General features: G+C 36.5%; 1 protein-coding gene across 12 annotated transcripts in view; it reads right to left on the bottom strand.

The window, feature by feature from the left end:
* Positions 1–12169, bottom strand: part of NBEA (neurobeachin) — a 486663-nt gene that overhangs the window by 186294 nt on the left and 288200 nt on the right. For all 12 annotated transcript variants that reach the window (XM_021377858.1, XM_021377912.1, XM_021377833.1 and 9 more), the window contains one exon: positions 2266–2390. In XM_021377858.1, the coding sequence (XP_021233533.1) occupies positions 2266–2390 (125 nt within the window). The remainder of the gene's footprint in view (positions 1–2265; positions 2391–12169) is intronic.

A 12169-nucleotide genomic window follows, 5' to 3' on the forward strand; every position in this document is an offset into this window, starting at 1 on the left:
GCCCTACAGAAAAAAAAATCTGCCTCCAGATCTTTATTAATCACATTCCAACACCAGAGGCTAAAAGTACATCAAACTGCACCAAATCCTTTTCACATGACAACCTCATAAATTATTCAACTCATTAGTAACACCAAGAGGCATAAAAATAACATCAGTGTTAAGGATGTTTTCTTACAGAGAAAGGTCAGCTAAAAGTTTCAGTATTAAAATCCAAAGGCTTAGCCTCTGAAAAGTAAGTACATGTAGATAGAATCCATGAATTACAACTTCAAAGCCTGCTGCTGCTTTAAAATTCCATGTTAATTTTGATAAATACATGAAAAATTTAAAGTTGGAATTTTTTACTTTAATTCTCTTGAAACTTTTGTCTCTTGAAACTTTTATGCAATCAGTGCATTTGATGCATACTACCTCCAGAAATACCTGAGCTTTTAATTTTCCTGTATGCTGAATGCACTGACAGGTAGGTAGTGGGAAACTACACAGAAATAATAGGGTATAAAACTATAACTACTTCAGTTTCTCTGTTTCTTTTTGATATAGCTTTATCTTGCAGGCTAGCTCTACTATACTGGGCAGCCGTCACCTCCACTGAAATGACAGAACACAAAAACTACACTAACGGAGGCAATCTTTGCAATATGCTGAAAGTGTTAAAGTGCTACTTGTATTATAGCTCTCATAAAAGAAAAGAAAACAAAAAAAACCCACTTCCAGCATCTTCTGAGTACAATCTGATCCCAAAGATAAAATACTCCCACTATAAAGGCAAGAAAAAAGGCTGCCTATGTAAATGGAAAGCTGGACATCATCAAGGCTTAAAACTTCATGATAGCTTCTAAGTCAGATTTCTTCCCGTTTCAATGCTAGTCTAATATCTAAAATTAAAATAACTAAGCAATAACAGGATTTTCAAAGAGTTTTTATGCCTGAATAATGCAGAAAGCTCATACATAGTTTTGATGATTATTTTTCTTACAAAAGCAACACAGAAATTAGCACACTTTTGCATCTGCTTCTGATAAGATCTCTATTTTGACATTTTGGAAGGCTGTGGATAAAATAACCTTTTGTCAAATGTATATGAGGCAAGTGTACTCCTAGGGGAAATGACTTCCTTAACCCAACTGGTGAACAGTTTTTGTCCTGAAGTTCTGCACGTGATAACCTTCACATTAAAATAAGTATTAAGTTATACTAGCTAGTATAACTGCACATGGAGATACACATTCATACATTTAAACTTCTTTGAATCTCCTCTATTAGCTTCAGCAACCTGCAAAGTTGGTGAAATATGTAGGGTTAGCTTTATATATATCATATTCAGAACCTCTGGCACCATTAACCCATGGCTGCGTATTAGCTGAAAGATTTAACTTGCTTTGGGCAACTTACTTCCCTTTCCTCAGTTTTTCAGATATGATGCAAAATTTTACTGCTAAATGCTAAAGAATCCTAGGGTTATTTACTTTTTTTCCAGTACTACAGATTAAAGAAAAAGGACAGAAAAGAAACTTAGTATTCTTAAAATCTCGCATCTTTGATATATTAGAGAGCTACACAACTTAAGCCTGAGAAGTAAATGTACTTTAGTTCTTTGGAGCACTCAGGTTCAGTCTGCTGTACAGAAGACACTAAAACACATGAAACTTTCAGATGTTATAAAGGAATTTTTAAGAGTGTTTCCTCCTCCTCTTTCATACTCCAGCTATCTCTCCATGAAAATCAATCATCATGTAATTCTTAAATTTGAAGACTGTAGCCTCTATGAGGCCAGTAATCTATTCCATCACAAGCATCCTCAAAATACATATTTTTAAACAAGTTGTATTTCACGATTTGCAGAAAAAAAAAATTTTGGCTGAGTATGCACGCCAAGATAAAAACATCTGATATATTTTAAAAACAGTTAAGTCCTTATTCATGAGAGGCCTCCAATGGAACTGTTAGGACACATTAGTTTGATGGCCTAACAGTTTCATTCTGTCACACAAGAGAGACAAGTTTGGTTACTTTTACCAGTGTCTCAAAATTAGCGTCTGGGAATGCCATGTGAACCTCTTGGGGATTAGAAAATTTAACAGCTCGCAAGCTCACATCTGGTTCATTGAAGTATAAGAATCGAAAGAATTCCTTTTCTAAGAAAATGTTGTTCTGGGAATTAGCACTATTCTTATTAAAGAAGGGGCACAACTCTCAGGCACTCATGGACATGAAGAAAAAATCGTCAAGATATATTTTGAAGCAGGAGTTAGTACTGACCATATTCCACAGCAGCTTTCAGAAGAGCGTCAGAATGAGTGGAGCCAAAAGCATTGCGAACAAATCGCCTCCGCCGGCGCAGATCATCTTCCCAGTAATCCAAGCGCCAGAAGTCGTGCAGTTGGCTATGAAATAAAGAACACACACATCAGCACCTACCACAGCTTGAACCGTATTTACATACTATAATTTCACTGCTGCTTTTCTGTTTCAGGAATATAATCTTGTAAAAACATATATTACTAAAACTTACAATATTCTAACATTTCTTTACATGCATTTATGTATTATAAACCTCAGCACTGCCTGTCTCAAAATGTTCTGCCTGCTGCTAAAAACATTAATCACACAGAGCCCATTAACAAATGCAGCATCAAATTACAAGTATTAATGGCACAGCTTGCTTTCTTTTACAGTGTTTTTAACAAGGCTTGTAAATCATAGAATGGACTTCAGTGCAAATAGTTTGCAATTTAATGACTATGGTCCCTTAGCAGACTGAACTTAGAAGTATAAAATATTGCCCACTTGAATTTTGTGGAACTATGATTAAACTAATGTGCTGAAATATTCATTGAAATAATTCCCCACTGCCCCTAGCAACCTGAGAAAATTGCAATTTTATTCATTATTAATAACACTGAATTAGAGCAGCAAAAATTCCACCATGTGGTAATTGTCTTGGTAAATTATTATTCCAGCACTAACAGAGTACTAGGATGATTTTATAGCTTCCAGCTAATACAAGCCATTAACAACCATGGCCATCTTTGCGTTACATTGCCTTTTTACATTCAAAAGCAATATTAAAGCTCTGTAGAACGATATAAGCTACTGTTAACCTATGTTCAACTCAAAACATACACGTGTAATCATCTGGTATTTAAATTCACCTCTACAGAAATGACCAACTCCACTTTTAGACAACTTCTCGACCTTATCAACACAAATATCTCCCATACCAATTTTGTAATTATGCTGTGGGATATTCAGACAAAGCTGTATTTTAAGCCCAAAATTAACTTGTCGGATCACTGTCAAACACCCAACATGTTTGTGGCTTCATCTTTACATTCAAAATGGTAGTTGAACACACTGTACACTTTACACAACTCTGAAGATCACCACCTTGCAAGACCATAATTAGAGAACCACTGTTTTAAACCAGTGCTATTCAATTTATCTGTAGAACCCTGGAGGTAAAAAGCCCTGGACAAAAAGCAGCTGGAAAACAAAAGAAACAAAACAAAACTCTCCTCTGTTGGATTTTCATAGGTGTGAGTTAGGTCATTATTTTCCATATAGCCTTCACTATAGCTATGAACTGGTAGCAATTTCCAGACGAAGTGCATAAATATGTAGAATGCAGAATAATGTAGAACAGATCTTTTCAGTTTTTACAGACCACCTAACCACTTCTTTCATGCTTTCATGTCTTCCCATTGAACTTTACTGACTGCTGTCATGAGGCCTGGCTCAGTTCTGGAGGGCACAGCACAAGGGGAGTGGATGCAGCAGCATACCTTCTAGCCACTCATATTTTCAGAAGCAGCACATGATCATTTTTTAGTTAATTATCTGTAATCATTTTTTTTGCATCCTGAATAACATTTTCAACATATGCTTCCTGAATCCACTTGAAGGTCCCACTCTTGATGTTGCCTTGTGGAACAGGCATTATTGTGCTTACCTACAAACAATGAGAAGGCATCTTTGGGAGTTTAGTGCGAGTTGCTTACTCATCGAGAGCAATTCTGAGCATCTTCCATAAACGTGAGGCACCAGTTCTGAGCTCTCACAGTGGGAAGATGCAATGTTAATGTCTTGGCATGCATGCTGAGACAGAAATATCTTGCTATTCTGAGTATCAATTTTCTAAGTAAAATAGCCTACTTTGTTTCCATACTACAATACAGTTTTGCTCACAGATGTTGTGTTAGCATGATGTAACAGTCCATCATTTCTCCCCCTACACTGAGCACTGAATAATTCTATTGTGACTGCTAAGTCCCTTTGACCCTTATGTGATATGAAGGCAAAAAATGGGCAGACAGCTACCCCATGGTTTCAAAAATGGTTTCAGAGCTTAAAATCTCCTTGTGCAGTTGAAGCCTATGTTTTAAACTCACGATATGAAGGACAGTCATAAAATCATTGTGGAATGTGAGAAACATTCCCTTTTTGCATCCATCTAAGTTGTGATGAAGAGAGAGTAAGGAAGTTAATGAAAACTGTTTTAAAAACAAGAGTTCTGCAAAACTACTTTTTTCACAAAAAAAAAAAAACCTGTTCTGTTGATAAAAATGACACAATTGTGTAAGAATTTAAAACCTTGTATTAAATTAAGAAACCTTCAAAGACTATTAATTTTTTAATTTTTTCTGTGTTTAATCTGGTAATCCTTTCATTTCATTATTCAGCCTGAACAATACTGCATATTCTCAGCTGCAAGTAAAACAGATTTTAAAGTTGCTATTTTAATGAAGTCGTAAGTTACATGACAAAATTTTCAGAGGAGAATATTTATTTGCAGGGATTCAAAAAGGTTGTTAGTTAACCCAGGCTTGATATCTGAAATGCATAATAATGGTCCAAAATAAAAATTTTGAAAAAAAAAGGATTCAAACCATATTCTTAATCACAAATTGCACATCTTTTTAAAACACAGCTGTCTACAGGAATATATCTCACAACGTTATTAACCCAGGACTGCAGCTCTCAATCTCTGCCAGCCTGCAGCCAGATGCAGTGGGAGATAAAGATACAGAGCAACTCAGGTCATCAGGTACTAGCAGGTTAGTAGTGCATTTTTGTTAGAGTACAGTTGGACCATTATGCAAAACTATGTACAATCCAACCAAGATTGTTACATAATTGCAAGTATAAATGAAAAGATGGAAACCCTCTTCATGAAGAAGACTGTATGGAGAAAATGCATTAAAAGAATAACAACATGAAAATAATGCAACATTTTTATTTTAAAAAGTAGAGATTTTGATGAACTTCCATCTCCCTACTTGTCTTCCCTGGCACTTTCCTTCAGTTAAATAATGCCTTTTGTCTCTCTAGTTCAAAGACTATTTATTTTGGAGTTTGTAGGATTTACAAAAGTTTTAATAAAGTTTCAAATCAGTTTTCAACTTTAAAAGACTAAGAAGATGAGGCTTGAGAACACCAGAACACTTAGGAAACAAAAGTCATATGAATGGCATGATGTCTGTGTACATAGATGCTGCATACTGAACTAGATCCATGCAGTAATAACAGAGCTTAAGATACTTTCATCTGACTCCAAAGGACTTTTCTCTCAGAGAAAATACCACATAGCATTTAACAAACTAGTAGGACTTGCGCTGGTAAAATTGTCTCGGGGTGGTACAGTATTTGCTAGCAACAATCTTTCTGAATAATATAAATAAGTCAACAAAAATATGCTGAACACAGTTAAGTATATGATGGAGTGTGGCACATATAGCCATGCTAGCTAACGAGCTTGCTTTTCTTCTCCTATTCCTGTGAATTCCTGGCTTACAAACTCCTGCCACCAAAAAAAAAAAGTCATTATGTTTAAGCTACAGTGTAAAATTTGCACTGAGCTGCTCATGGGATAATGTAAACTGAAATGATCCCACAGTGCAAAACTGTCTCATCATTAAGAGTGCGTAATGTACTTCATACACTGCTATTCAAAGAGCTTTGCAAATCTTATTTTTCTGCATGCTAGCCTATCATAGAAAGCCCATCAAGGACACATTCATATTCTACAATTCCACATTCAAAATTCAATTATGTATTGCCTTGATACAGAAATTAAGTATAATAACATCAGTAACAGCAAAATAGTGCTTGCTTGTATTTTTCCAACTTCTCTGAAATGCAAAAAAAGAAAACAAAAAAAATCAAACAATAAAACAAGACTGGACAAATCCTGGAGCAATAGCAGATTCTGAGTTACTCAAACACAGAGCTTGGAATTAAACACTATAATGTTACTGGATGGTCAAGTACTGCCACTACTGCAACAATGTCTTGGGTTCACAGAATCTGAACTGTAGATAGAAAGGTTTCTGGATCTTAAACAATTACTCTCAGATTTATGCTTGACTATTTGAGCAGCATCTTTATTGAAGTGGCAAGACGTTTTCTTCTTACCTTGTTTCTTGCAAGAAGTCATAGGCTAGAAAATATTGAATGGTTTATTTATGTCACTAATATTATGGAAATATTAATCTGTGAGATTTTACTAAAAAAATTATATTATTACATTTTTCCTTGGATTAGTTTAAAAATAAAATCAAGCAGAAGACTGTGGCCACAAATTCTAGCCTAAAACTTAAAAAAAAAAAATGCTTTACAGTCCCAGAACTATGGAGTAAATTAATATTAAGTTGTTTAGCTCCTAGATGACAGTATGTTATAAATACGTACATTAAAATCCTGTGAATATTATTCAGGCATTAATTTTTTTTCCAGGAATCTAGGTATTTGTGATGCAGCTCTAAGTGATGGCTGTAAATCAGGCAGAATTTCTCTATCTAAAGTACTAGATACAAGTCAGTCCTAGAAGTGGGAATGTCTGCACATTGTCCCTCCTGCTACAATCTACTTTTCCTGGAAGTGATGTGACTACATCATGTCATTTTAGAAATTTAGTTCTGTGAAAAGTACAATATTTCAATAAGCTTTACTTTTCTTAATAACATATCCATTATAAACAAACGTTATTTCCACGGCCAACTAGATTACATTTAATTTCTCATTACTTCCCCTGTACCTTACAGTAGTAGGTAAGTGACATTTCAAATCAGGCTTGTTCTAATGAAAGTATGCATATTAATCATTGATCTTACTTATTTAATTTCTAAGAACTAAAAGTTCATGGCATCATTTGTGAGCTACTTCTACATATTTCCAAAATCAAATATACCTGCATCTCTTTAAATGAAATTATTAAAAATGCACTCTAAAACATATGACCAAAGAGATCCAGGCACTTCAGATCGTCAAGATATTGTCTTTACAAACTATAGCATAATCTAATATAAACCTTTATCATCCTTATCATCATCTTCATCCCAACAAAGCCTGGTATGAACCTATTAATAATACATAATACAATGCAACGGTATGCATGTAAAAAACGTAATCCAAAATTTCAGATGTGGTATTTCATATAATTAATACAGGCACATAATTACACACATTATAATGGAATAAGCCCTATTTTAATACAGTTATTGAAGGATTACAAACTATTTTGCTGCCACTATCACCATTTGTGCCTGCTTAGCAGCTCACTGTGTATATCCTCCTTCTTTAAGCAGCATTTGATCTTGTTAAAGGCCAGCATGAGTTGAAAAGACAAAGTGGTTTTATGCTACCCTAGACAGCCCCTGCGGATGGAATGGTTTGGGTTGGAATGGACCTAACTCCAATCCTGCCCATGTCAGGGACACCTCCCACTAAATCATGCTGCTCAAAGTCCCATCCAGCCTGGCCTTGAATACCCCCAGGGATGGGGCATCCACAGCTTCTCTGGGCAGCCTGTGCCAGTGCCCGACTTCCCTCATACTGAAGAATTTTTTCCTTACATCTAATCTAAAGGCCTCCTCTTTCACTACATTCCTTGATAAAGGGTCCTTCTCCAGTTTTTTTTGTAGGTCCCCTATAGGTACTGGAAAGCCACAGTGAGATTTCCCTTTTGCTTTCTCTTCTCCAGACTGAACAAGCCCATCTCTCTCAATCTTTCTTCACAGGAGAAGGGTTCCAGGCCTCTGATCATCCTCAAGGCTTCTCTTGGGCCCACTCCATGCATTTCTTGTGGTGGAGGCCCCAAATCTGGACACAGCATAGCAGATGGGGCCACATGAGGACAAAGCAGAGGGGGACAATCATCTCCCTTGACCTGCTGGCCACCCCTCTTTTAATGGAGCCCGGGATTCTTTTGTTTTTCTGGGCTGCAAGTTGCAGCACATTGTCAGCTCATGTTGAGATTTTCCATCCACAAACAGTATCATGTCCTTCACCTCAGGGCTGCTCTCAGTCCACTCATTAAACAGCCTGTATTCACGTCTGGAATTGTTTTGGCCCAAGTGCAGGATCTTAGACTTGGTCTTGCTGAACTTCAGGAGGTTCACACAGGCTCTCCTCTCAAGGCTGTTAAGGTCCCTTTGGATGACACTCCTTCCTTCCACCACGTCCACTGCACCATACAGCTTGGTGCAATCCACAGACATGCTGAGGGTACACTTTTGATCCCACTGTCCATGTCACGAACAAAGATGCTAAAGAGATCTGCTATTCCAAGATCAGGTTGCCCTAAAAGTCGGCCTTGCTCAGAATTCTGTGTAATACTGTTTTCTGCCATATCATACACACCTTCCATACATTCTGGGACAAATATTATCACAACAGGCTAAAGCATTTCAGGTAGCCCAATATATAACTCCCTTAGAAGAGAAACTGTGTAGCTCTGTGCCCCTAAAACAGTTCAGAGGAATATCAAGCCAATCTGCAGAGTAAAGTTCTTTCTGTCTTTCAGAATGTTTTGATAGCTCAGAATTATTCAAGACAACTCTGAAAAGATTTTCTGTTAAGTCTTCGGCTCTGAAGAGGTATATGGGAAAGTTATGTGGGCTTTTTTTTTTTTTAGTTAGGAATCTTAGCTGTTCTAAACAGCTAAGCCTTCATCCACCCTGTGGGCATCTGTGACAGCAGCTTCACGGCTGTGAATCCCAGTTCCTCCTCACGCTGTTGCATGGGAGCCCTCATGTTCAGACTGGATGCTACAAATGCTGTGTTACCTCCAGCTACAGCAGCTAGAGGCAAGTACAGAGGAGAGCAGCAGTACACATGTCCATAAAAGATCCTCTGACTGCAGCCCAAAGGATGGGCTGCCAGATGGAAGAGATTAAGTTTGAATATGTTAATGAGGAGAAACAAGCCTGCAGGCATGGGGGAAGGGGAAAAAGTTGTTTGGAAAAAGAGGTGGGTCATCTGGAAGGATGCCAGAGAATCCATTGTCTTTGTAATACTGGGAAACTGCATATAAAATAGAAGGAACTGATTTCTATAATTTCAAGAATTAGCTCTAGTCTATTTTCTGTAAGACATTTTAAAAATCAAAACAAATTCTTTTCAGAGTCTGGACTTATGACTATGTTTTCACAAAAGAGAAAAAAAAATGTACATTGGAAACATCCATAAAGCGTTTCTCTGTGGTAATACGAAAAACAGAAATTTTGTAACATTATGTAAGTAGAAGAAAGATTGAAATACAAAAAATACAAATTATTTCTTATGTAATGTTTATTACAATCAAAAAGCATAGGCCAAAATAGAACTTGTCTGACTAAAGATATAAGCGGTAAAAGACTTCTGTACTTCTGTATGATGGAGCAAATACTGCATATCAATAGATACAGTAATTGCATGAGAATAACTTTTTTTTTGATTGTGCTTGAAACAGAAATAATAACTGCTGGTTATATCAGGAGGGGTTGAGGTATTTGTGGTAGGTGCTCAAAAATCCCATCCCACATTATTATGACTAAAAGAAAATTAAGCCCTGATGTACCTGATTAGAAACAAACAGCAGAAGCATTGACTAACATAGCTAGTATTGATAATCTATGAAAAAAAGGGTTTTAATAAAAAAAAAATCACAAAGTTCTGTTACTTTTTTTTTTTTTTAAATAGCATGCTAGAGAATCCTAGGAAAAAAAATTAGAAATATTAAAAAGGACTAATACCAGGCAAATGATACTAAGACTGAAAACTGGAAATACCAGCATGGGGAGTAAAGATGCCTATCAACCTGCCTGACATCTAATGCAATGAAAATTGAAAAGATGGTAAAAATACCATGAATAAGCATTAAAAAATCATACAGTTGTTCTTCTCATATGTACACATGCACGAGAATTATTATTGTTACACACAAGGGAGATATTTGGTGGGGTTTCACAACAGAAGGGAAAACAGTCAGAAAACAAGAGCTCATCACTTAAAAAGAAGGATGCTAAATATGGAGTGAAATGTATATAGCATTTAATCTTTCAGAAGTTTTTTTTTTTTTTTTAATGTATATGAGGAAGAGTGATTTGATGTTTACCCAAGAATTTTCGTACTATGGCTTTGTGAAAGAATTTGAGCGAATGTGTCCTGGGAAAGTCACATGGATGATGTGATTGCTGGAAGCAGAGTTAATAGGCTTAGGATGTAAATACAGTGTGATGAAGCTGCGTTCACAAACCAGTGAGGTGACATAGCAGCAGGATTGCAGGGTATGAAGAACATACAAAACTAGTGAAGAGGGAGCACTGAGAATAAATACTGGGTGACAGTGACAAAGCTGAAGAAGTGTCAGTGGGCAAATAAGGGATGCCTAGGCAGTTGGTTAAGGGTAGCATTTGTTGGGGGATGGCCACTGTTAACTTTTTCTCCACTTTTTGCAATCAGTGCAGCAAGCTAGCATGGGTATGAAGGAGAGTGGAAGCAACAGAACTCCCTACTAATTTGAAAGCAGATGGTATTCTGGTCACTGACAGCTGGAGGAAGTAGTGTGGAGTGCCCAGCAGTCCAGCTCGATGACTTACATCCCTGTAGCATAGCCAGGGCTGCCTTATGCAGAAGTGTCATGAGACATGAGAGTTGTACCTCCTCTGTAGTGCTGCCAAAATGTGAAAAATTAAAACGAGAGGTGACACAGGAACAATTGGTGGAATGAGAGCAGAAATGTAGTCAGAGTTAGAGCCTCACAAATGAGAAAGGAAATAGGCTTCACAGAAAAGTCTAGAATTAGGCAGTGAGGACTTTTCAAATGAGGAGTGATAGGGTCTAACCAACAGATAATTTTCATTATGGAGACCTTACTGGAGCTGAAATGAAACAAAACAGATGAAAATATTTCTTCCAGACATGTCTTCTGTTACACTGTGCAATGGGAAATCATAAAGACAACAGGCTGGGAGACAAATAGGTTAAAAAGCATAGATGAAAGGTTTGAAATGTAATTATTGATTGGTAAGGAAAAAGCAACACTGAGCTGGAAAAAATGGACGAGCAGTAAGTTTATAAGAAACAGAGCTGTGAGAGGAAAACTGATGACTATAGTGACAAGTGGAAGGGAAATAACTGTGAAAGCAGATGGGATGAGAGAGAAGAACATGCAAATAATAAAAGCAACTATAATCAGCAGGAGCAAGAAATACAGTTAAAAAAAAAGGAAGCATTTTGATGTTAATACCAGCGGTTACCCAAATCTTAAGACAAGGGCATTTTTATAATTTACAGCAAATATACAAAAAACCCTAGATTTCTGCCATCTGAGAATTCATTCTTTATGATCCTCTCAAATTTTTGCATTTTTCTCCTTCATGCTGTCTGCCATTGCTCCATGTTTCTTGCTTCTAACCTTGCTAAATTGCTGAGATACTTGGTTCCTCTCTAGTAGGAAATCTTATGCATTATCACCAGAGGAAGAGATTTTAAGAACAGTTGAAATCATGGACAAAAAAATGTACTTGAATTAATATTCTTCCATTTTAGCCAGGACTGCTGTAAGGTTGCTCTTCATCTGCAATCACTATATGCACACTGATAATTTTATAATGACTTTCACTACCAACTGGCTATAGCTTTCTTAAATTTTCATGATAGATAAAACAGTTATTCCCTCTCTTGGATGGTTTCGTGCTGAAGACCCTGAACTATAAAGGATAAAATCTCAATTTCTTTCTTTCAGCTCTTTGAGAACATCAGTGCTTAAGCTTTTCAATCCATCCCAAAACAAAAACCTTGTAAAGCTACAAAACACAAATACTGATCTCTCTAGAAGTCCGCTGGTTTATGAATTACATTTGTTCTACAGAAGAACTTTAAAACTTTTTCTTTTCTACCTATT

The sequence above is a fragment of the Numida meleagris genome, chromosome 1 (genome assembly GCF_002078875.1).
Source record: "Numida meleagris isolate 19003 breed g44 Domestic line chromosome 1, NumMel1.0, whole genome shotgun sequence".
Taxonomy (NCBI): Eukaryota; Metazoa; Chordata; class Aves; order Galliformes; family Numididae; genus Numida; species Numida meleagris.